Genomic DNA, 22,682 nt, shown 5'->3' with positions numbered 1-22,682 from the left:
GTCCTGCCTCTGCATAGCAACCCTGGACATCCTTGGCCTTCTCCCATCCAAATACTAACCAGGGCTGACGGTGCTTAGCTTCCAGGATCTGACAAGATCAAGTTATGAGCAGCAGTGGCATAGTGGTTAAGAGCAGGTGCACTATAATCTGGAGGAACCGGGTTTGATTCCCTGCTCTGCCACCTGAGCTGTGGAGGCTTATCTGTTGAACCAGATTAGTCTGTGCACTCCAGCACATGCCAGCTGGGTGACCTTGGGCTAGTCCTTATCCTGGGATATCCAGATCAGGTCAAATAAAATGTTTAATGTTTTAAAAATATGTCTTCCAATTCTTTTGTCTTCTGTTTTCTGTATCTGTGAGTTTTATTATTATTATTTGCAGTTGGTTAAGGGAATCCTCTGGTCAGCTTGTAGAGAGAGGTTATGAAAATTCTAGTAAAGTTTGGAGTGGACAACAAATGGTGACATTCTTGGACAATATGGGGATAAACAATGCTTCATTCCCCATTTTACAGGTAGGAAATTGTAATTTAAAATAGAAAACGTTGTTTAAATGCCAATGTTAGGAATTCAGGCTTTTAAAAATTATATTTTGTTACTAAAAATCCACAATTCAGCCACAATCATGTTAATTCACAAATTGTACGGGAACACAAAATATCTTGATTTTCATCGATTTGCCTCGGTTTTCATCGATTTGCAGTAAGGTGCAGGGGTTTGTGGAGAAAAATCACCTGGACACAAGCCGTTGCAGGCCGTGACTGCAACTTGTTTAATGACAATGTTTTGCCCCATTTCAGACAAATCTTAAAGAGGCGTCAGAAACAGACCTCTTTGGACAGCTTTCTGGTGCGACATTGGTCCACTGGCTCTGAAGCTGGTCCTAGTGTTATTGTTTGTTACTGTTTTCAGCATCAAACACTATGTTTATTCACCAAAAAATTTTTTTTTTGGTATGGTTTTTGGAGTGCCTAGAACGGATTCATTGGATTTACATTGATTCCTATGGAAGAGTTTGCCTCGGTTTTCATCGGTTTCGGTTTTCATTGATTCTTTTCAGATGAATTGCCCACAAAAACCGAGGTTTCACTGTACTTAAATGCATCAGGTAGTTGCTGTATGAGCAGCAGAATATTTCTATCCAGAATTCCTGTACCCTATCTAAAATATTTACTTGGTGGTTAGTATTTTGTCATTAGCCATAGGATTTGTCCTGAACTGTGGAGTGACTCTAGTGTCGCTCCTAATTGTGGTGTTCCAAATGCTGCACTTGGATCTGGACTGGATTTTTGGATTGACAGTGACATGTCATGCTATCAATTGTTACGGCGAACAGTTCGCCCGTCTCTTCAAACAATAAGGAGAGATCATCCTCAGTTATCATTTTTGAAAGGTACTCATGACAGTTTCCGACCATCTTCCAAGTAAATTATTTTCTCATGTTAGAAGATCCTACATTACTTCCACTTTGCTCAATGCAAGTACTGATTTGTGTGTGTGTGTGTTTTTCTGGGGGTTGCCTTTTACAGAAACATCTTGCAGTTGTCCTTGAAAAGGAAGAAAAAACAACCTGGTTTAATGGAAAAGAAAAGGCGTTTTCAGTTCCAGTTATAAGTCCTTCGGCTCAGATTACGCTGAAAGGGCTGTTCATGGTCCTGTTTTATCTTTTTAAAGAAAATCATAGGTCAGTGGAATTGCTTTTGCCTCTAGTGCTAATATACAAACTTGAATTAAAATTTCTCACTGTGGATGTCTCTCATGCTCCTCAGCAGTGGCGTAGGAGGTTAAGAGCTCGTGTATCTACTCTGGAGGAACCGGGTTTGATTCCCAGCTCTGCCGCTTGAGCTGTGGAGGCTTATCTGGGGAATTCAGATTTGCCTGTGCACTCCCACACACGCCAGCTGGGTGACCTTGGTCTAGTCACAGCTTCTCGGAGCTCTCTCAGCCCCACCTACCTCACAGGGTGTTTGTTGTGAGCGGGGAAGGGCAAGGAGATTGTCAGCCCCTTTGAGTCTCCTGCAGGAGAGAAAGGGGGGATATAAATCCAAACTCTTCTCATCAGATAACTGTTTTGTATTTGGGGTGTTGTGTGGTTTCCAGGCTGTCTGGCCGTGTTCTAGTAGCATTTTCTCCTGATGTTTCGCTTGCACCTGTGGCTGGCATCTTCAGAAGATCTGCACAGATGCAGGCGAAACGTCAGGAGAAAATGCTACTAGAACATGGCCATACAGCCCGGAAACCATATAACACCCCAGTGATTCCGGCTGTGATAGCCTTCGACAACGTTTTGTGTTTGCTTGTTCAGATATGCAGATGATTACAGAGTCGCCTTGCAGCAGACCTATGTTTGGAGAAACGAAAATACGGCTGATCCGAAAGATGCCGTCGACATTTTCGCACGAGCCAAACGAAAAGCGCGGCACAAAACGGCAGAACGGACGCTCAGCTTTTGGTGCTTGAATCCTGCTGTGGTAAGAGCGTTAGGACTAATAATAGTCTTCTTGATTCTTTGACTGCATATTGGCAGAAATGGCGATTGGACTGTTCCAAAAAACCCCAAACTGGCCAGTCAAATAATGTCAAATATTTTTCAAGCCTTATCTGTGTTAGAATAAGAGAACAAGGTATTTTACTTACATACCTACATAAAACTTTTATTAGGCATAATACCAATATAACAACCAGCATTATCCAGACAAATGTTCCATACATAAAACCATCACAGGTATTATTCCAAAGTTCCCAAAAGGAACCTAGTTACAGAATTTAAAATCACAGAAGAAGAGTGGTTTAGTAGGAATGCCACCTTCCCAGCAACAGAGTATTCCTTAAACTTAGCAGGAAGAAGAGTCAAACGCCTGGTCCTAGCTTCCTCTTATTTGGGGCCGTTAAGCATTATAGGTTCCATGGATTGCACCACTATAGTTCAGTGGGGGCATTTCCGCTCTCGTGAGTCAATTTTAGGAAACCTCCCTTGGAGTACAGAACAAGGGAAGGAATTGCAACGAGCCCTTGTGTATATCCATCTAAGCTCGGGCTCTTGGAGTATACTCAGATCGTCTGCCATCCAATTGATTTTGAATTTGATGTTGAAAAAGAAGGGGGAACAGTCACTTCGCGCTTGGTCTTGTCGAACTTGTAGCTCCTGGCCAAGGAGTCGCCTTTTTAGTTGAAAAAAGAGTTCGGAAGGAGGTAGCATTTGCAAAGAATCCCAGGGAAAGTATTTTAATTTTAACTGCCCGCCACCACATAGCTCAGTGTTTCCCAACCTTTTCGAGGTCAGGGTACCCTTGACCTCACTCTTCATATCTCACGGTTCTCCTGCTTGCCACACCCCCCACCTTCCCCTCCCAGGGTGAAGGGAAGCACTGGAGGTGGTGGTGGCTGCTGACCTTGTGGCAGGCCCTGCCCCATGGGCCAGCTCCATATCCTTGCTGGTGCCGGTGGGAGACACCACAAAAATGAGGGGGGGGGGCAGTAGTGTTGCCGCGGTACCCCTGGGACATGCTCTTGGCACCCCAGGGTACCAGGGAACCCTGGTTGAGAATGGCTGACTTAGATCCATGGAGCTGGGGGAGGATATGATTGATAAGGCTACCATTTTACTTAATACTTTTGCTAATTACAAAAAACCAACTGTTATGTGCTACGTCCAAAACAATATAAGATTCACAAACACGCGTGACACATAGGCGCTGGCTCAGGCAATTTATATTACCTGTTAGTTTCTTGTAAAGTATGCCAAATTGTTGGCTATTAGACTTATCAAACTATTATATCTCCATAACACATATATATCTCCACTTTAAATCCAATTCATGCAACAATTTATTACAAGACAACCCTCTCTCAAGTCCATAATTTGTTAAACCAACAATGTCCATAATCTTGTAAATATTATTGCGTCAATGTCACCCGTTGTGACTGTAATACAAGTTCATGACAATTAATGAAAATCCTGAATTGGTGGCTTGAATTACTTATAAATACTGTCCCAATTCAAGGGCAGTCAAATTTCTCATCATCTTCAGTTGTATATATTTCAATCCACTCCGTTGTACTTCCCAAAAGTTTTGTGTACTTTGGCCAAGTTGTTGGATAGTGCTTGGATTATAATGTGGCTTCGGAGGGTAGCCATTGGTCTGCAGCAAAACAGTTAGATTTGAGTCTAGTAAACCCTTAGAAACCAACAAGATTTTCAGGGTATAAGCCAGGGGTGTCCAACTCTGGTGCCCCAGATGTTCATGGACTACAATTCCCACCAGTCCCTGCCAGCATGGCCAATTCCCTTTCCTTTAAGATAACTTTGGCCATGCCGGCAGGGGCTAGTGGGAATCGTAGCCCATGAACATCTGGGGTGCCAGAGTTGGACACCCCTGGAATAAGCTGTCAAGGGTCAATCTAAGTGATTTTAATGGATTTTTGGCATGATGTCAAAACCTTGGAGTGACAAAAACAGTGACAAAACCCCAAAACCTTGGAGAAAGGCACGACATGCAGATTTTAATACTTCTTTTTCTCCCAGGCATTCTCGGATGTGAGAGACAATGTCAGATCAATCGTTTTAACCTCTGGAACTCTTTCTCCAATGGACTCGTTTTCTTCCGAACTTGGTGTGAAATTTTCCATTCAACTTGAAGCAAACCACGTTATTCGGGATTCTCAGGTATGGCTGTTGGATTCAGGGCAGGATTTAACCTTGCGCTCAAAAAGGATATCGAAGAGATAGAAAAAGTGCAGAGAAGGGCAACGAGGATGATTGAGGGACTGGAGCACCTTCCTTATGAGGAGAGGCTGCAGCGTTTGGGACTCTTTAGTTTGGAGAGGAGACGTCTCAGGGGGAATATGATTGAAGTCTATAAAATGGTGCATGGGGTAGAAAATGTTGACAGAGAGAAATGTTTCTCTCTTTCTCACAATACTAGAACCAGGGGGCATTCATTGAAAATGCTCGGGGGAAGAATTAGGACTAATAAAAGGAAACACTTCTTCACGCAATGTGTGATTGGTGTTTGGAATCTGCTGCCACAGGAGGTGGTGATGGCCACTAACCTTTATAGCTTTAAAAGGGGCTTGGACAGATTTATGGAGGAGAAGTCGATTTATGGCTACCAATCTTGATCCTCTTTGATCTGAGATTGCAAATGCCTTAACAGTCCAGGTGCTTGAGAGCAACAGCCGCAGAAGGCCTTTGCTTTCACATCCTGCATGTGAGCTCCCACTGCGAGTAGCAGAGAGCTGGACCAGATGGACTCTGGTCTGATCCAGCTGGCTTGTTCTTATGTTCTTATGTTCTTATGTTCAGTGTGCCATAGCACAGGGACTCTTCTGTAACTTTGGCTGATTCTGCACAGGCAACACGGATCCATGGAACCTGTTTCGGTTGCCTAGGCCGCTGTTTGCATGCTGGCTGCAGGAGTCAGCTGGGATTGCGGGCATCCCAGCGGCAAGAGGCAGCATGGTTCTCATAGTAAAGGCCGTATTTCTGTGCAAACCCACACAGCCAAGAATTCCCCCCCCCCTGAAGAATCCCCCCACCTACCGGCATGGCATGGTGGCTGCCTATTAGAGAATCCACTGTAATGTGGTGGATGCCTGGGGAATCCACCATAATGGTGGACAGAAAGGGGTGGGAATTGAACGCTCCCTGCTTGCCATAATTCGCACAGGCAAGCAAGAAGCATTTGAAACTCAAATTAAAGGAAAAAAGTTGCTAACTCAGCGACTTTCTTTTAACCGGGTTCTGGCAAATAGAACGGTTCAGAGGCATGGGGGGGGGGGCAGGTTTTGTGGGAACTCCCCCCTCCCCCAGCTTTTAAAAATGGTCTCAACCTGTTCCATTTGGCCTGTGCAGAATCAGCCATAGAGTCTAAACCAGTGAAGGCAAACCTATGACCCGCCACGACATTTTGAGCGGCATGCCGTTTTACAGACCCTGCGGAAATCTTGTAGGTCCCGCAGGGCCCCGGTCTCCTTGAGTGTCACTGGAACCAGGAAGGGGTTAATCAGGAATCAGGATCCCTAGTAAATGAGCCATGTAGGTCTGGTATCTTGATCAGGCATATGGTTGAGATAACTATGGCGATGCACTTATCTTCCCTCCCTCTTTTTCTTCTCCCTTCCCTTCCCTCTTTCCTTTATGATAACTTTCTCTTTTCTTCCCTCCCCCTTTTGCCAATCCTTCTGCAGGAGGGTTGTGCTGTAATTCAACGATCTAATGGCATAGACTTATGGTCTGATGGCTGTGATAGTCTTAACTTATTGTTTTAAATTTTATTTATTTAGATTTATAGACCGCCCCATCCTTGAGGGGCTCTGGGCGGTGCACAACAGTGTCAATATATATACAATGTGTAACTAAAATCCATTAAAAACCATTAAAAACAGTGGTCAGACAATAATAACAGGCGTCCCATAACCCAATTCATTAAAAGCCTCCCCAAAGGAGGGAACGGCCGGACTCCTCCCTAGGAGGATAACAAGATATATACAAGAATGGAGTTGTAAAATAAGGGAGCAAAGGGGGGAGGGGCGCCCTTCAGCGACTGGACACTCCAAAGGCCTGGCGGAACAACTCTGTCTTACAGGTCCTGCGGAACTCGCCAAGGTCCTGCAGGGCCCGGACAGCTGGAAAAAGAGTGTTCCATCAGGCCTGGGCCAGAGCCGTAAAGGCCCTGGCCCGCGTGGAGGCCAGCCGCATCATTTAGGGGCCAGGGACCACCAATAGATTGGCCTAAGCTGAACGGAGAGGCCGTGTAGGGACATATGGGGTGATGTGGTCTCGGAGATACAAGGGTCCCAGGCCACGTAAGGCCTTAAAGGGCAACACCAACACCTTGAAGGTGATTCGGAACTCTACCGGGAGCCAAAATTTAGATATATTGTAGAGAATGACTGACCTGTATTGTTTTTAACTGAGGTTGTGAATTGCCCTGAGCGTCCCTGGGGAGGGCCATGAATGAATGAATGAATGAATGAATGAATGAATGAATGAATGAATGAATGAATGAATGAATGATCGATCGATCAGGAGAGAACAGTTCTTTGTGGTGCAGAAATAAGTTTTGTAAATTAAATTCAGTTTTGCACAAAGGAACCTTGATGTCGTAACTTTCAGCTGTACCCAGACATCACAGGGGTACTTTACTGGGGTCCTGGGGGACCACTATCACCGCCTGCAAGTCCATTGCCAATTCAGGGGTGGCCAACCTGTGGCGCTCCAGATGTTCATGGACTACAAGTCCCATCAGCCCCTGGCGGGGGCTGATGGGAATTGTAGTCCATGAACATCTGGAACGCCATAGGTTGGCCACCCCGCTAGATGATCTCTTATATCTTTTTGGAAAGTTTTGTTTTACAAATACAAATACAAAACCTTTAATGGCATGTAAAGAGTGGTAAAATACAAATGATGTTAAAACCAATTGACTAAAATTTACACAAAGGTTTCACTCTTGATCCAAGTGCCTTTGTTAAAAACCTGGCAACTGATTCAGTAGTGTGGGGATGATGGTCACTAAGCAAGTATGAAACTATTTCCCTTAATGCACAGTCTCACTGAAAATTTCTTCAAGATGGCCTCGAGAAAAAGCAACCAATAGACTTCCAAATCTTTACAATGAAGGAGCACGTGTTCAGTTGTTTCGGGTAGGCCCTTCACAGGAACAAGTCCTGTTCTCCTGTGGGATGGAAAGTTTTGTTTTGTGACTCCTGACTACTTTATATAGGAAAGGGTTGTCAGAAGGAAAGGAACGTTTCATAGTCTTCACACCTGGCTCAGAAAAATTCTGCATGAAGGCAGACCCTGGTTAGGTCTGCACAAATGGTCATCTCAGGCTGATGTAGGTGGGCGGACGTCCATGTCACAAAGTGGTTGGACAAAGCCTCGAGACTCAGGGAGGGCTGGTGAAAATTCTTGGGGCAGCTCTTTTGCCATTATGTGCAAAAACAGGAAGAAGTTTAATTAATTTTTTTAAGAGCATGTGAAAACTCACTGCTTTGGTGTGGATCGCTCTTTGGGATGTATATTTATAATATCCTCCCAATAGTTAAAATGAACCTGTGTTTACGACAGTAAAAGAGATTTGCCAGTCTGCCTTCCTCCTAGCACCTGTATGTCAAAGGGCACTCTGAGCAATGAGTCTGACAACCTACTCGCTGGAAAGGAATTGTTATTTGCCCCAGGTAAGCAGCTATGTGCCTGACTGGCTGTACATCATAAATACTTTGATTTGTTTCACCATCGGATTTTCAAACAAACATTTTAACAATCTAGCTTGCCTTGATAGTGTTCTGTAACATCCTTACATCCACCCATGCCTCTCTGGTGTTCTCTTTCCTTGCCATTTTCATACTGGATTCTTTTTAATGGTCATGTCTGTTATTGGGATGTTGTGTGGTTTCCGGGCTGCATGGCTGTGTTCTAGTAGCATTTTCTTCTGACGTTTTGCCTGCATCTGGGGCTGGCATCTTCAGAGGATCTGATGGTAATAAAGCAAGTGGAGTATATATACTCAGACAGACACATGGAAAAAATAAACCTCACTTTCCTGCCTATTTTGTCGTCCATAGGCAGGAAAGTGAGGTTTGTTTTTTTCCATGTGTGCAGCACCAACAGCTCCGTCTGAGTATATATATATATACTCCACTTACTTTACTACCATCAGATCAGAACATAAGAACAAGCCAGCTGGATCTGACCAGAGTCCATCTAGTCCAGCTCTCTGCTACTCGCAGTGGCCCACCAGGTGCCTTTGGGAGCTCACATGCAGGAGGTGAAAGCAAGGGCCTGCTGCTGCTGTTCCCGAGCACCTGGTCTGCTCAGGCATTTGCAACCTCAGATCAAGAAGGATCAAGATTGGTAGCCAGAGATTGACTTCTCCTCCATCAATCTGTCCAAGCCCCTTTGAAAGCTATCCAGGTTAGTGGCCATCACCACCTCCTGTGGCAGCATATTCCAAACACCGATCACACGTTGCGTGAAGAAGCGTTTCCTTTTATTAGTCCTAATTCTTCCCCCCAGCATTTTCAATGGATGCCCCCTGGTTCCAGTATTGTGAGAAAAATTTCTCTCTGTCAACATTTTCTACCCCATGCATAATTTTATAGACTTCAATCATATCCCCCCTCAGATGTCTCCTCTCCAAACTAAAGAGCCCCAAATGCTGCAGCCTCTCCTCATGAGGAAGATGTTCCAATCCCTCAATCATCCTCGTTGCCCTTCTCTACACTTTTTCTATCTCTTCGATATCCTTTTTGAGAGGCGGTGACCAGAACTGAACACAGTACTCCAAGTGCGGTCGCACCACTGCTTTATATAAGGGCATGACAATCTTTGCAGTTTTATTATCAATTCCCTTCCTAATGATCCCCAGCATAGAGTTTGCCTTTTTCACAACTGCCATGCATTGAGTTGACATTCCCATGGAACTATCAACTAAGACGCCCAAATCCCTTTCCTGGTCTGTGACTGATAGCACTGACCCCTGTAGCGTGTATGTGAAGTTTGACTTTGTTTGACTTCAGAGTCAAATAAAGATCCTCTGAAGATGGCAGCCACAGATGCAGGCGAAACGTCAGGAGAAAACGCTACTGGAACACGGCCATACAGCCCGGAAACCCTAAGAACATAAGAACAAGCCAGCTGGATCAGACCAGAGTCCATCTAGTCCAGCTCTCTGCTACTCGCAGTGGCCCACCAGGTGCCTTTCGGAGCTCACCTGCAGGAGGTGAAAGCAATGGCCTTCTGCTGCTGCTGCTGCTGCTCCCGAGCACCTGGTCTGCGAAGGCATTTGCAACCTCAGATCAAGGAGGATCAAGATTGGGAGCCATAGATCGACTTCTCCTCCATAAAACCAGAGTCCATCAGCCGTCCCCCCCCCCCCACAATCCCACCTGCTTTCTGTTTAGCTCAGCCCTCAGAGGGCTCTGGGAGGGGCAGGGGACCCCCACCTGCTAATTCTAGAAGCACAGATCGTTTCCCCTGTTTTAGCTTCTGTCTTCCCCCATGCGCTTCTGAAGACTGCAATACAAAATACTGCAATACTGAACCCTACAACACCCCAGTGATTCCGGCTGTGAAAACCTTCAACAATACACGTATGTTATGTTTCCTCCACAGGTGTGGGTCGGTACCATTGGAGCAGGCCCCAAAGGCAGGCCCCTGTGTGCTACTTTCCAGCATGCGGAAACCTTTGATTTCCAGGACGAGGCGGGGTCTCTGCTGCTGTCCGTCTGCCAGACGATCGGGCAAGGGGTGCTGTGCTTTTTGCCATCTTACAAGGTAAAGAAACACCAGCTGCTGTTCTTCAGGCTTTTTTCCTGGGTATATTTAGGAGCGTGATTGACATTGATTGGTCTATTGTCAGCCCTGCCCTTCTGCCCCTCGGGGGCACTCTGACTGGCTTGTCAGAGATGATCTCTGTCGCTTTTATTTCTTCAGAGTCAAATAAAGTGTTCCTAATAGATCTGCCGGTTTTCATGCCACAGTGAGCTGTTCTGGGTCCCCCCCCCCCCCCCTTATTTTCTCCCTCCTTACAACCCTGGGGACCTGGTGGAAGAGTGCTCTAAAAACATACCTTGAGAGCCATAAAGAAAGGACGTTTGAAACAGGATGTTTGAAAATGCTTTTTCCATATATACCGTTGTGAGAAAGCCCTCATTTGAACAACAAGCATTAGCCAGACAAATCACCAGCTTCCAAGTTAAGTTCCCTTATATACTGAACGAGAGCCTTGGTATATCTTACGTGGCCTCCAGTAACGGGTGGCGCCTCTCAGACAGAGACCTTTCTAAGGCCTTCCATCAGGACATCCTTTCAGGAATCGAATCTAAGATCGTCTGCATGCAAAGCCATGTGAAGTTGATGGGGGAGGCCTGGTCAGAATTGGAGGGTGGGGTGTGTGTGTGGAGGATTCTGTTTGCTTTCTGTTTTAGAGGCTCTCACTTTTATAGCTAGAAAGCATTCCCCCCTCACAACAAACACCCTGCGAGGTAGGTGGGGCTGAGAGAGCTCCGAGAAGCTGTGACTAGCCCAAGGTCACCCAGCTGGCGTGTGTGAGAGTGTACAGGCTAATCTGAATTCCCCAGATAAGGCTCCACAGCTCAGGTGGCAGAGCTGGGAATCAAACCCGGTTCCGCCAGATCAGAGTGCACCTGCTCTTAGCCACTGCTCTTAGCCGCTACGTCACTGCTGCCCACTGATGCATCAGTTCTCCCCGTGCAGGAATGGCCCGTAGACCTGGGCACTGCTAACCTCAATCACTGAAAATCTCGGGGTCCCTTGAGAAATTCTAAGCATAAAGCAATGACTCTCAGAGTCTGAGGGAGACTTCCCTAATAAAAGCATGGAGAATTGCTTGAGGGGAGGTGCCAATTCTTCCCTTGCCGTAATTCCTTTTTGAGCCTGCTAACGCCGGCTTGAAGCTTCTCACTTCAGTTGATTGGGGTGGGGCAGTGACTTGCCCTGTTCTTAATTTCTCCAGCCTAAACCTTCTAAAGGGGGTCATTTTCAGCTCTTTTCGTTAACCCTCAAGGGAGAACAGTTCAGGGCTGGCAACTTGGTAAACATTCTGAGAAACTTTACACAGTTTTACATGGTTTTGGGGAGGTTCCAATGAGACAGTTTATCTGGCATAATTATCAAGATCTTAAGTATATCAAATCGTTACATAAATAGTAACATAATTAATGTGATGATTATTTGATTTGATACATGGCCACCACAGGTTTCTCTGCAGAGTCTCTAAAACCGAGTTGTTCCACTAGGCCTTTGGGGAGGTTGGCTGTGGATTTGCTGCCCCTCGCAATGCCCCCCTTTGATTCTGTCTGTGTTATTCTCGGCTTTCTGCCGAGTCCCCTCCTGAGCATGGGATCAGGCGTCGCCAATACATTTTTATGTGCTGCTGCTATTGTATTTTACACAATTTTAATGCTTAGTTTTTTAGTATTGTAATTTATATGTTGCCTGTTGGCCTCTGTTCACCGCTCGAAACCCATCGGGGATTGAGGGGTATAAGAAAACTTAATAATAACAATAACAAAACAATAACAAAACAACAACAACAGCAGCAACAACAACAACAATAAACAGCACTAGGGCAGCACTTAAAACGTCTTCGAATTGACAAAATTAACATCTGTCAAATTCTGAAGGCAGCCCTGCTGGGATCCGCACGAATACTACGCCGATACATTACAACTTCCTAGGCCTCTGGGTGAGGCTCGAATTGTAATGAAGGCCAACAAACAGCTAAAGATCTGGCAGCTGTGAAATCTACAATAATAATAACCCAAAAACAGTAGGGCAGCACTTGAAACATCTTTGAACTGACAAAATTAACATCTGTCAAATTCAGAAGGCAGCCCTGCTGGGATCCGCACGAATACTAAGCCGATACATTACAACTTCCTAGGCTTCTGGGTGAGGCTCGAATTGTAATGAAGGCCAACAACCAGCTAAAGATCTGGCAGCTGTGAAATCTACAATAATAATAATAATAATAATAATAATAATAATAATAATAATAATAATAATAATAATAATAATAATAATAATAATAATGGCAGTGGTGCCAGTGGTCATCGGTGCGCTGGGTGCTGTCCCAAAAGACCTGGGACAGCACTTGAAACAAATTAACATTGACAAAATCAACATCTGTCAACTTCAGAAAGCCGCGCTGCTGGGCTCCGCAAACATCCTTCGCTGATAAGTCACAACATCCTAGGCCCCTGGCTGGGGCTTGATGGTGACGTAGACCAACAAAGACAGTGATACCTGGCTGCTGTGTATTTTGTATAATAATAATAATTCAGCAGAAGCCAATTTGCTGGTGGTACCCGGCCCCTCAATAATGCGGCTGGCCTCCACTCGGGCCAGGGCTTTTACGGCCCTGGCCCCTGCCTGGTGGAACACTCTTCCTCCAGCTGTCTGGACCCTGCGGGATCTTGGTGACTTCCCCAGGGCCTGTAGGATGGGATTGTTCCACCCGGGCTTTTTTGGAGTGTCCGACTGGCTGATGTACCCACTTTAGTCTCCTGTGTTTGGGGTCCCTTTACCATCTATGGGACCCTTCCCCCCCGCTTTGGGAGGGTTTTAATAAGGATGTTATTGCTGACGCTGTTTTATTATGCTGACCGCTGTGTTTATTTTAATGGGTTTTAATTGTATGTTGTATAATTATGTTGTTCACCGCCCAAAGCCCTTTGTGGGTAGGGCGGTATATAAAACTCAATAACTAATAAATAGATTAGGCAGGCAGGCAGGCAGGCAGGCAGGCAGGCAGGCAGGCAGGCAGGCAGGCAGGCAGGCAGGCAGGCAGATGATATTGTGGCAATTTCTTTTTGAACTTTTGACCAATGCTCTCTTGGATCACCGGGAGATCTGAATGGAATCTTCTTGAACAGGGGGGCTATTTTTCAGAACCATAATCTCAGGTTTCCTTTGGTTTCTTCATCAGACCTGCGTAATAACAAATATCTGTGTGTATATATAGTCAGACCACAGCAATCAGCATGCAGCCATCTGACCTCATTTTGGTTCATCACCTTGGGTTATGCCACTGCGACAGTGTGGAAGGAAACTGTGTTCTTGCACCAGTGACTGTACATAAATTGCTCTATATGTAGCAGCTCTTTTAGAACTTCTGAAACTAATTTTAGAAGCAAAAGAAATGATCTTACAGAAGGGAGGGGGAAAACGTGTATCCTTCTTATACATTTCTTGCTTCTTTCAAGAGATTGCACATTCCTTTTTTAACTGCTCTTTGTAGAAAACAGTAGTCAGAAGATGTTCTTGCAGTTCCTGAAACTAACCATTAGGTGCCCACATTAGACTGCAAAATGCCGAACTGTTAGAAAAAGCCTGTGGAATGCACCTCTCTTTAAAACGTACCAAACGCACACAAGAGTAGTACATTTCTTTGTGCACTGGGCTCTGTTTTATGCCTCTGAAATTGAATCTTTTGCTCAATTTTGAACGATCGGCATTGCCACTTTGAATTATTTGCATTGTAATAGTGTTGATTGTCAGTCCCTTTGAGTCTCCTTATGGGGGGTGGATATAAATCCAACTCTTCTTCTTTTTCTTCTTCTAAATCATCTCATGGACCACAAGATGAGAAGCCATGTCTAACTGTAGATGTCCCTCCTTGACATTGAGGGTGCTATGGATTGGCACACATCAGATGTTAGAATAATTTTATGATGGTGGTTCTTACACTGTTCCTATGGGGTTTTTTCTACCAATTACAATTGGAGGCATTCTTCTCCCTTACTGTATAAGTAAAAACTATCAGTCCTCAGACAAGCCCTTGTGCTTGGAAGTCCTCTGCCTGGGAAGGAACAGATATGAAACATTCAGCCTTCATCAGTGAACTGTTAATGTTTAAAAATAATTTGTTATTGGAACCTGTCTTGTTAGTAGCAATGCCAAGAGGCAAGAATATACATCGCTCAAAATGTTGGGCATCTGCTGTGGGTTATATCATGTATATCATTTGTTTCTTTTTCTAAGGCTGTTTCCGCACGGGTGGAATACAGCGCCCCGGGGACGCTAAAAACGGCATCGCTGGGGAGGGGTTCGCACCGCCTTGCCACCCCCAAGCGGCGTGAAGATGCTGCTTCCGAACCTCGCTCCTTGAGCGAGGTTTTTCAGAAGCAGTGTCTTCGCACGGCAGCGGCTGGAAGGCGCCATTTCCCCCACCGTCCCTGAACCCCGTACCTCCTGACTTCCGGCACATCGCAGAGGCCAGGGGACACCCCCCCCCCTGGCCTGCGAATCCAGAGCTGCCGCTCCAGCCTGCAGGGGGTGTCCCCTGGCCTCTGCAACGCGCCGGAAGCCAGGAGACGAGGTACGGCGTTCAGCGATGGCGCATCCTGTGTGAAGGCTGCTCCGCCTGCAGCCCTACCGGGATCGTCTGTGCGAACAGTTCCGGGGTGGGGTGGGGTGCATTGGCATTCTTTAAGCCGACGCACCCCCACACAGCATGAGCTTGGAAAGTGCATGAACTTTTGTGGGTGACCACCAATTTCATCAGATGCTGGCATGCAGGAACACAAGTTGCAGCTGAGCATTCTGTTCCTCCTCCCGCATAACCCCACGATCACCTTGTAACTTCCACTTGGGGAGATCTCAGTAGCTGCTAATTTTCCCACACAGAAATGAACTGTTATGTTGCTGGGCAGGCGTTTTCTTGCTGCGCTCGGAAGGCATTCGACATTCTGTTTTCCCTCAGGTGTTTCTTTTTTAAAAATCAATTTAGGCAGGTCTAGGACAAAGAGGAGAAGTGGCAGAATAGAGACCTGCTTTAATTTGCGTGAAAGAATCCTGCTGGACATCGAAACGATGGCCTGGTGCCGCCCTTTGAGTGGGGGAAAGGAAATGGAAGCACTCAAGTGCAACTTCTGTTTGTTTCTACCGGGGCCCACAGGTGAATCAGCAGCTCCTTATAGACCGTGGTATCAAAGGCTGCTGAGAGGTCGAAAGCAACCTAGTGGGACCCCTGGGATTTGTTTCTCAGCTCAGATGGTGGTAGTGCTGAGCTCTCTGACTGTAAAGCCATCCCCAAAGGGCGGGGCGGGGGGGTAACTGAACTTCTGGCAAGTATCTTAGTTGTTTTGCTGTGCCATCTAATCCCTGGGTTCCCTTAAGAACAAATGTTCAATTTGATATCTAAAACCACCGTCCTATGTGCTGAAATGCATTTGTTTGAGGCATCCCTCCCACCCCAAAAACAATATATTACGATGCAATAAACCTTTAATGGCATATTGTTAATACACAAAAGGAAATAGAAATGAGTTAGAAACATGATCTACACATTACATCAATAAATTAAGATCGCTTATTGACAACCAATTTGAGAAACCTGGCAGTCTGTTCTAGGATGACTCCGGAATTGTATTGTCAAAGGCTTTCACGGCCAGAGTCACTGGGGTGCTGTGTGGTTTCCGGGCTGTATGGCCGTGTTCTAGCAGCATTCTCTCCTGACGTTTCACCTGCATCTGTGGCTGGCATCTTCAGAGGATCTGACTCCGGAATTGTTGCTTAGTAAGTACAGAGTCTTTTGCTGGTCAGTCCAGTTGTCTGTGCCAATTAAGTAAGGCCGTAATCATGACATTCTCGCCTCTGTATAAAGGGGGCAGTGATGCTAAAGGTCCACAGATTCTTCACAGTGCAACTCACAAGATGCACGATCTTTCGTGTTGTGGTATTTTTTTGCCTCTTCCCTGTCTTTTAAGAGGAGGGCAGGATGTTACATCTGGCTAAAGAAAAGGCCCTGCGGAATTTGGGATCAGAAAGGACAAACAGATATTCAGCCGTGCCTGAGGAGTCGTATGGGCAATATATTAAAACCCTTTCTCAGTAGCTATTGCAACATGACTTGCTGCATCTAGCCTCACACTTAACAGAGCCATGAACCAGTTCAGTAAAAGTGATAAGAGCTGCCTGTAACTCAGGAGTTTTTGAAAGCTGGGACAGAGCTGCCATTTCTTCCCTGTTTCTCTTTGCAGTCTGTTGAAAGCACCACTTATGATTTAACATAGATATATAATAGTGGGCAGGCTTTTATTATCTTTTATTCTTGTCAATGTGTAGCTTTTGTGGATTACGTCGGCAAGTTTAAGACAGGGCACTGTTGCATAGATTGGAGTGCCAGGACATTTTTTGGGGGGGTGGGGGGAATAAGCTGAGGATTGAACTGAGAACCTATTGACCTGAAGCGGGGGGGGGGGGGGGGCTCAAGGGTCAGTTAGAGGGTGGAACAGATTTGTTCCCTGTTGAACAGGGCTAGAATTAACGAGTAGAAATGGCCAGGTAGTAGATTTCAGGTAAATATTAGAATAGGGGTGGCCAACCTATAGTGCGCCAGATGTTCATGGACTATAATTTCCACCAGCCCCTGCCAGCATGGCCAATTGGCTGATTGGTAGGGGCTGATGGGAATTGTAGTCCATAAACATCTGGAGCACCATAGGTTGGCCACCCCTATATTAGAAGGACGTTCTGTTCAACAGTGGAACTATCAGACTCTTCACTGAAGGTCTTTAAGCAGAGGCTGGGGGGCTGCCTGCAGGAGGGCTTGGACAGATTGATGGAGGAGAAGTCGATCTATGGCTCCCAATCTTGATCCTCCTTGATCTGAGATTGCAAATGCCTTAGCAGACCAGGTGCTCAGGAGCAGCAGCAGCAGCAGAAGGCCATTGCTTTCACATCCTGCCTGTGAGCTCCCAAAGGCACCTGGTGGGCCACTGCGAGTAGCAGAGTGCTGGACTAGATGGACTCTGGTCTGATCCAGCAGGCTAGTTCTTATGTTCTTACGTTCTTATCCAGCTAACCGGAGAAGGGCAGGAAGTCAAACTACTAGGTTTGGCTAAGGCAGTCCTGTCTTTGGATCCTGTCTTTTACCAGGGGTTTTCCATCTCCAGCCTAGCTCCAGCAACTGGACCGGAGGATACACACTCCAGATTCAGAGAAAGAGAGAACGAGACTTTAATGGCATATCCTGAACTCAGGTTTAATTTTTACCACATGAGTATAAAACGGCCAGGCTATGCAATCGAGCCATTGGAGATGTTCTGTCTGCCGTGGCTGTGGGGTTTCCTACAGTGATTTATGATACTGCCAAAAAAACAACAGAGCAACAAACCAGAGGATGAGATGAAGCGATCTTGTCTCCTTTCTCTAGGACGGGGCCTGAGCAAGCAGATGATGAAACCACCACGGCTGAGAAAGGAATTTGCTAAAATATATTTTTTTGGGTTGAAGAAGCAGGGTGTTAAAAGATCCTGGGCTGGCGAACTGCTCACAAATGCTCGCTTAAGTAACTACCTTTGTATTAGATAGCTTTGAGGTTCTTTCCCTAATATTGATCGCTGCGTTCACTTATGTCTCGAATTTAGCTGGAGAGCATCCAAGGACCCTGCGGTCTCTGTCCGGCCCCCGGCACAACCAAACCCCGTTCCCAATAGCCGCTGTAATAAATAATGCGTATAAAATAGTACTTTTGCATTTTAGAAAATTTCCCCTTTTTGAAACAAATGTCTGTCAGAAGCGAATGCGTTGTCTGTTTGAAATACTCAATTCTTGCCCTCCGCAACGCCCGCTTTTAAAATAACATGTAGATCAAAACCTTTGATCTTTAAAAAAAGCTTTTGCTTCGTGTGTGTGTGTGTGTGTGTGTGTGTGTGTAGGTGGAGTTTAAATAGAACTCTTTAAAACTTTTGTGGCGAGAGACAGACTCTGAAGGTTTGAATGTGTGGCAGCGGGAGAGAAAAAGCAGCGATACGTTGGCCATAAAAAGCCCTTCTAGTAAAATCGGTAGCGAGTTTGGCAAGCACACCCTATAAAGGGGAATATCAGAAAGTGAAAAGATTACTCAGAAATCTAAGGTGCTTTTAAACAAGATTAAGATAAAGGTCATTAAGGGGGGGCCCGTCGCCGACCTGTCTGCATTTAAATGCGTCCTGCCTGGTGTCTGTATCTCGGAATGATTCGTTCAATATGTGTCATATCGCAGTCAAAGTAACCAGCGAGGGGAAAAAAAAATGCTAATGCTTATAGATGTCGAGGATGATCCATCATGCCGATCACCAAACTTCCTGGGCTGTCTGTGGACAAGATGTGTAATCTTTGGAAGTTTTTCTGTCTCTCTCTCGCTCTCTAGTTCTGTTCATGATTTCGAGCCACTCTTGATTAACTTTCCTCCCACTGAATTTGGGAAGGATCCAGAAGAGCTCTTGCATTAGCGAGGAAAGTGTTCCTGAACACGCACAGGAGAGGGCTCTTTGCCAGTTTCCCCTTTTGACTGCAGCCCTGCTTGCCGCATACCCCAGTGCACATGCCCACAAACAGTGTGGAGCAGTGACGAAGGGAGGAGGAACTGCGCTTGGGGCACGAACTGCCCCCGGCGCCCTCCCCCCGTCCTCAAAACGCCCCCCCGACACGCCCCCGACACGTGACTGCAATGGCGGCGCCCGGGGCGAGCCGCCCCAGATGTCTCCATTGCAGCGACGTCTCTGGCTTGGAGCATAGCAGCGGTGATGAGAAGAGGTGCCGTGAAGCAGGGCGTGCCTGGAAAAGCCCCAGTGTGGTTGTACAGTGCTGCAGTTGTGTTCTGTAAAATGGCATTGATGTTGTAAATCAGGAAAGGTGCTGTACTCAATTGTTCTGGTTGAGGGGACCAGACTAAGCATCATTGTTCCCCCTTAGATCCGTGGTGGCGAACCTTTGGCACTCCAGATGTTATGGACTACAATTCCCATCAGCCCCTGCCAGCATGGCCAATTGTAGGGGCTGATGGGAATTGTAGTCCATAACATCTAGAGTGCCAAAGGTTCGCCACCACTGCCTTAGATCCTCTTTCATTGCACTTCAGCTTTGAATATCATGCTTAGAAGGAGGAGGAGGAAGAGGAGGAGGAGTTTGGATTTAGATCCCCCCCTTTCTCTCCTGTAGGAGACTCAAAGGGGCTTACAATCTCCTTTCCCTTCCCCCATCACAACTAACACCCTGTGAGGTGGGTGGGGCTGAGAGAGCTCTGAAAAGCTGTGATTAGCCCAAGGTCACCCAGCTGGCATGTGTTGGAGTGCACAAACTAATCTAATTCACCAGATAAGCCTCCACAGCTCAAGTGGCAGAGCGGGGAATCAAACCCGGTTTCTCCAGACTAGAATGCACCTGCTCCTATGCCACTGCTGCTCCTTTGGCAGTGGGTCTGCATATATTTATGTACCGACCACACTGCCATCTGTTGCTTCATTCCTTGTACATCCATCCATGCCCATGTGTCCTGCATGTTGTATAGACAATAGGAAAGATTCATTTTCTGAGGTACGGGGGAGGCACGGGGAGGACTTTCCCCGTGGTAGGAGGTTAAGAGCTCAAACCAGGTTTGATTCCCAGCTCTGCCGCCTGAGCTGTGGAGGCTTATCTGGGGAATTCAGATTAGCCTGTATACTCCCACACACGCCAGCTGGGTGACCTTGGACTAGTCACAGTTCTTCGGAGCTCTCTCAGCCCCACCTACCACACAGGGTGTTTGTTGTGAGGGGGGAAGGGCAAGGAGATTGTCAGCCCCTTTGAGTCTCCTGCAGGAGAGAAAGGGGGGATATAAATCCAAACTCCTCCTCCTCCTCCTCCTCCTCCTCCTCTCCTCCTCCTCCTCCTCCCCTCCTCCTCTTCTTCTTCTTCTTCTTCTTCTTCTTCTTCTTCCTCTTCTTCTTCTTCTTCTTCTTCTTCTTCTTCTTCTTCTTCTTCTTCTTCTTCTTCTTCTTCTTCTTCTTCTTCTTCTTCTTCTTCGTACTTTTCAATGGGATTTCATCCCCATTTGTTAGCCGCCCTGAGATTATAGTATAGGGCAAGGTATGAATTGCATAAACAAATGAATGAATAAATATCAAAGTTGAAATAACCGGCACTAATAATCTGCTTTGGATTGGGGGGGGGGGATGGGGAAAGCGTGTGAATAAAGAAGTAAGGAGAAATTTACATAACCTTCTCGGTGGTGGCACCAAAACATTGAATCGCAGTCATCACGGAGATTTGCGTGCCTTTCTCGGTCAGTGTTTTGCCGGCACTGGTGCTTCTTTAAGGGTTGTTTGCTTATGTATTTTAATTGAATTATTTTATCGTTTTGAGGGCCCAGTCTGGTGGGGGGGGGGCACAATGGCTTGTGGGAATGGCGGAGGGCCACGCCGGTGCATTGGCCCACCCCTTTCATATAAGGGGCACCTATACTGGCAGAGAGAGCAAAGACTCTGGTATGCGGGCACCACAAAGTTCTGCAGTGCCCTAACCCAGAAGTGCCTGCTGCCTGGTAGTTACATTGGTGTCCGAGAGCACACAGTGCGGTGGGGGGTGGACCGGGCCATTCTGGGGTAGAGCCAACTTTAGTCAGCGTCCACTGGGGGTTCAGCCCAGGAAACACCCCCCTCCATGGCTGCAAACTTGCACCCCCAGAAAGGATGATGTAAGCTTTTTCACAATAACCTTTATTGGCATTAGGTATGAGACAGTGGTTATACACTATTATTAAATTATTAAATTTAAAATCACATGTTACATCTATGGATTTTGCTTTCCAACTTGACAGTTCATTAGTAAAAATATAAAATGGATTAAAAGGGTTTAGCCATTCAATTCAAAGACAAATTTGTAAAACAGATACCATATGACTATATTTAAGATCCAACGCCAGGAAATATCTGGCACTTCCCGATTTAGTTCTATTTGCTAAAAGGATATATCCACTCCTCAGGCTCTGGAGAATTACTAATTAAAACAACAGGACAATTAAATTTTCCTAATATTAAAATAAGTAAATAAATAACATTGAGCCTATACATATGCATTTTATAATAACCCGAGGTGCCGTGGCTGAAGATTATTACACATTTATATATAGTTTATATTTGCATGATACTGATTTCATTCAACTTTGCGTTCAGTATCTTTGGCTGAAAAATTATTGTAGTCGACCCACGCGGTCAGCGTAAGAACGAGACGAGACGCGGAGATAACATCTGGTGGAGATCGCCAGCAGCGGGAGACCGGAGGTCCAAGGATGTTCCTAAGCGTAATCTCCGGGTCTGCGGTTCCTGGCACCTTTTATTTGTTACTCTATCGGGCGCGTAGGAGAGGGAGGACTGGGGAGTTCCGGAGAGCGGGAGGTGAGGAGATCATCAGGTGATGCCTTGATCTCATCTGGCTAATGCGTGGGAGAAGAGGCGATGCAGCGTCTGGAGCCTAATCCTCACCTGGGGCAAGATCATTGTCCCTCGCTGATGATTGAGCCAGACAGTTCCACGCACCTGTGACTCATGGGGGGATGAGGGAGTGGGAGTGCGATGCAGCCGGCGGAGCCGCGGAGTCCGTTGGCGTGCGCTAGCGTTCTACTCTGACACTGCGAGGTCGGCCAGTGCACTACTACATCTCCTCCTTTTTTTTACATTTTAAGCGGGGGCGAGAGTAAATGCTAAGGGCGTTTAAAAGGGGCAGCTTGTCTCCTCCGTCAGGTATGGTCAAGCTGACCCAAGCTTTAGCTTGTACAACATTAGAACTTGGTTGCGGGTAAAAAATGCGCAGGGTTTCTTACACGTTACGGGCCAATAATGAGACGCGTGAACGCGAAACAAGATCCGGCTGGGCATACAATTAAACCAATGCAGAGCTGTACAATAGCACTCCAACCATCCTCCCGGCAACCAGCTCCAGAGGGCTGACCACCAATAAGGAGCAAAACATCCTTACTTCAGGATTAGATACAACTTCTTGCAGCTCACGCACTTTCGTAATGGACTTCAACTGCGAATTATCAGAAAGATTAAAACAACACATATTATGTACATTCTCACAACCTTGGCGTGATGCAGCAACAACAGTAATAATCAATGGCTGACACGATTGTCTAGGAATTAGAAGCAGTTCCTGCTGCTTTCGGAGGCCAGGGCATCCAGAGCGGTGGAGTAGGATTGATGGACTTATGAGCGGGCACAGGCCCAGCCGGCCAATAGTCTTAGCTATTGTAGGAGGCGGTCAGGACCCCACTCAGGAAGTTCGCGAGGGAGGCGGGCACTCCCGCTTTGGAGAGGGCGACAGCGTCACTCAGTGAGGAGGAGTCGGCCGGCAGGCAGAAGCTGACGGGCGGCGTCCGGAGCTCCAGGAGTGGAGCCTGAGGTAGGGA

General features: G+C 46.4%; 1 protein-coding gene across 1 annotated transcript in view; it reads left to right on the top strand.

The window, feature by feature from the left end:
• BRIP1 (BRCA1 interacting helicase 1) overlaps positions 1-18,960 on the top strand; it is a 66,068-nt gene extending 47,108 nt beyond the window's left edge. Inside the window, exons 11-16 of the mRNA XM_048519372.1 lie at positions 383-515; positions 1,530-1,684; positions 2,306-2,471; positions 4,526-4,666; positions 10,121-10,282; positions 18,835-18,960. Of these exons, the coding sequence (XP_048375329.1) occupies positions 383-515; positions 1,530-1,684; positions 2,306-2,471; positions 4,526-4,666; positions 10,121-10,282; positions 18,835-18,960 (883 nt within the window). The remainder of the gene's footprint in view (positions 1-382; positions 516-1,529; positions 1,685-2,305; positions 2,472-4,525; positions 4,667-10,120; positions 10,283-18,834) is intronic.
• Positions 18,961-22,682: the final 3,722 nt, after the last annotated feature.

Source organism: Sphaerodactylus townsendi, linkage group LG16, assembly GCF_021028975.2.
Source record: "Sphaerodactylus townsendi isolate TG3544 linkage group LG16, MPM_Stown_v2.3, whole genome shotgun sequence".
Classification (NCBI taxonomy): Eukaryota; Metazoa; Chordata; class Lepidosauria; order Squamata; family Sphaerodactylidae; genus Sphaerodactylus; species Sphaerodactylus townsendi.
Note: the sequence above shows the minus strand (reverse complement) of the source record. Positions and strands in the feature narration are given on the sequence as shown.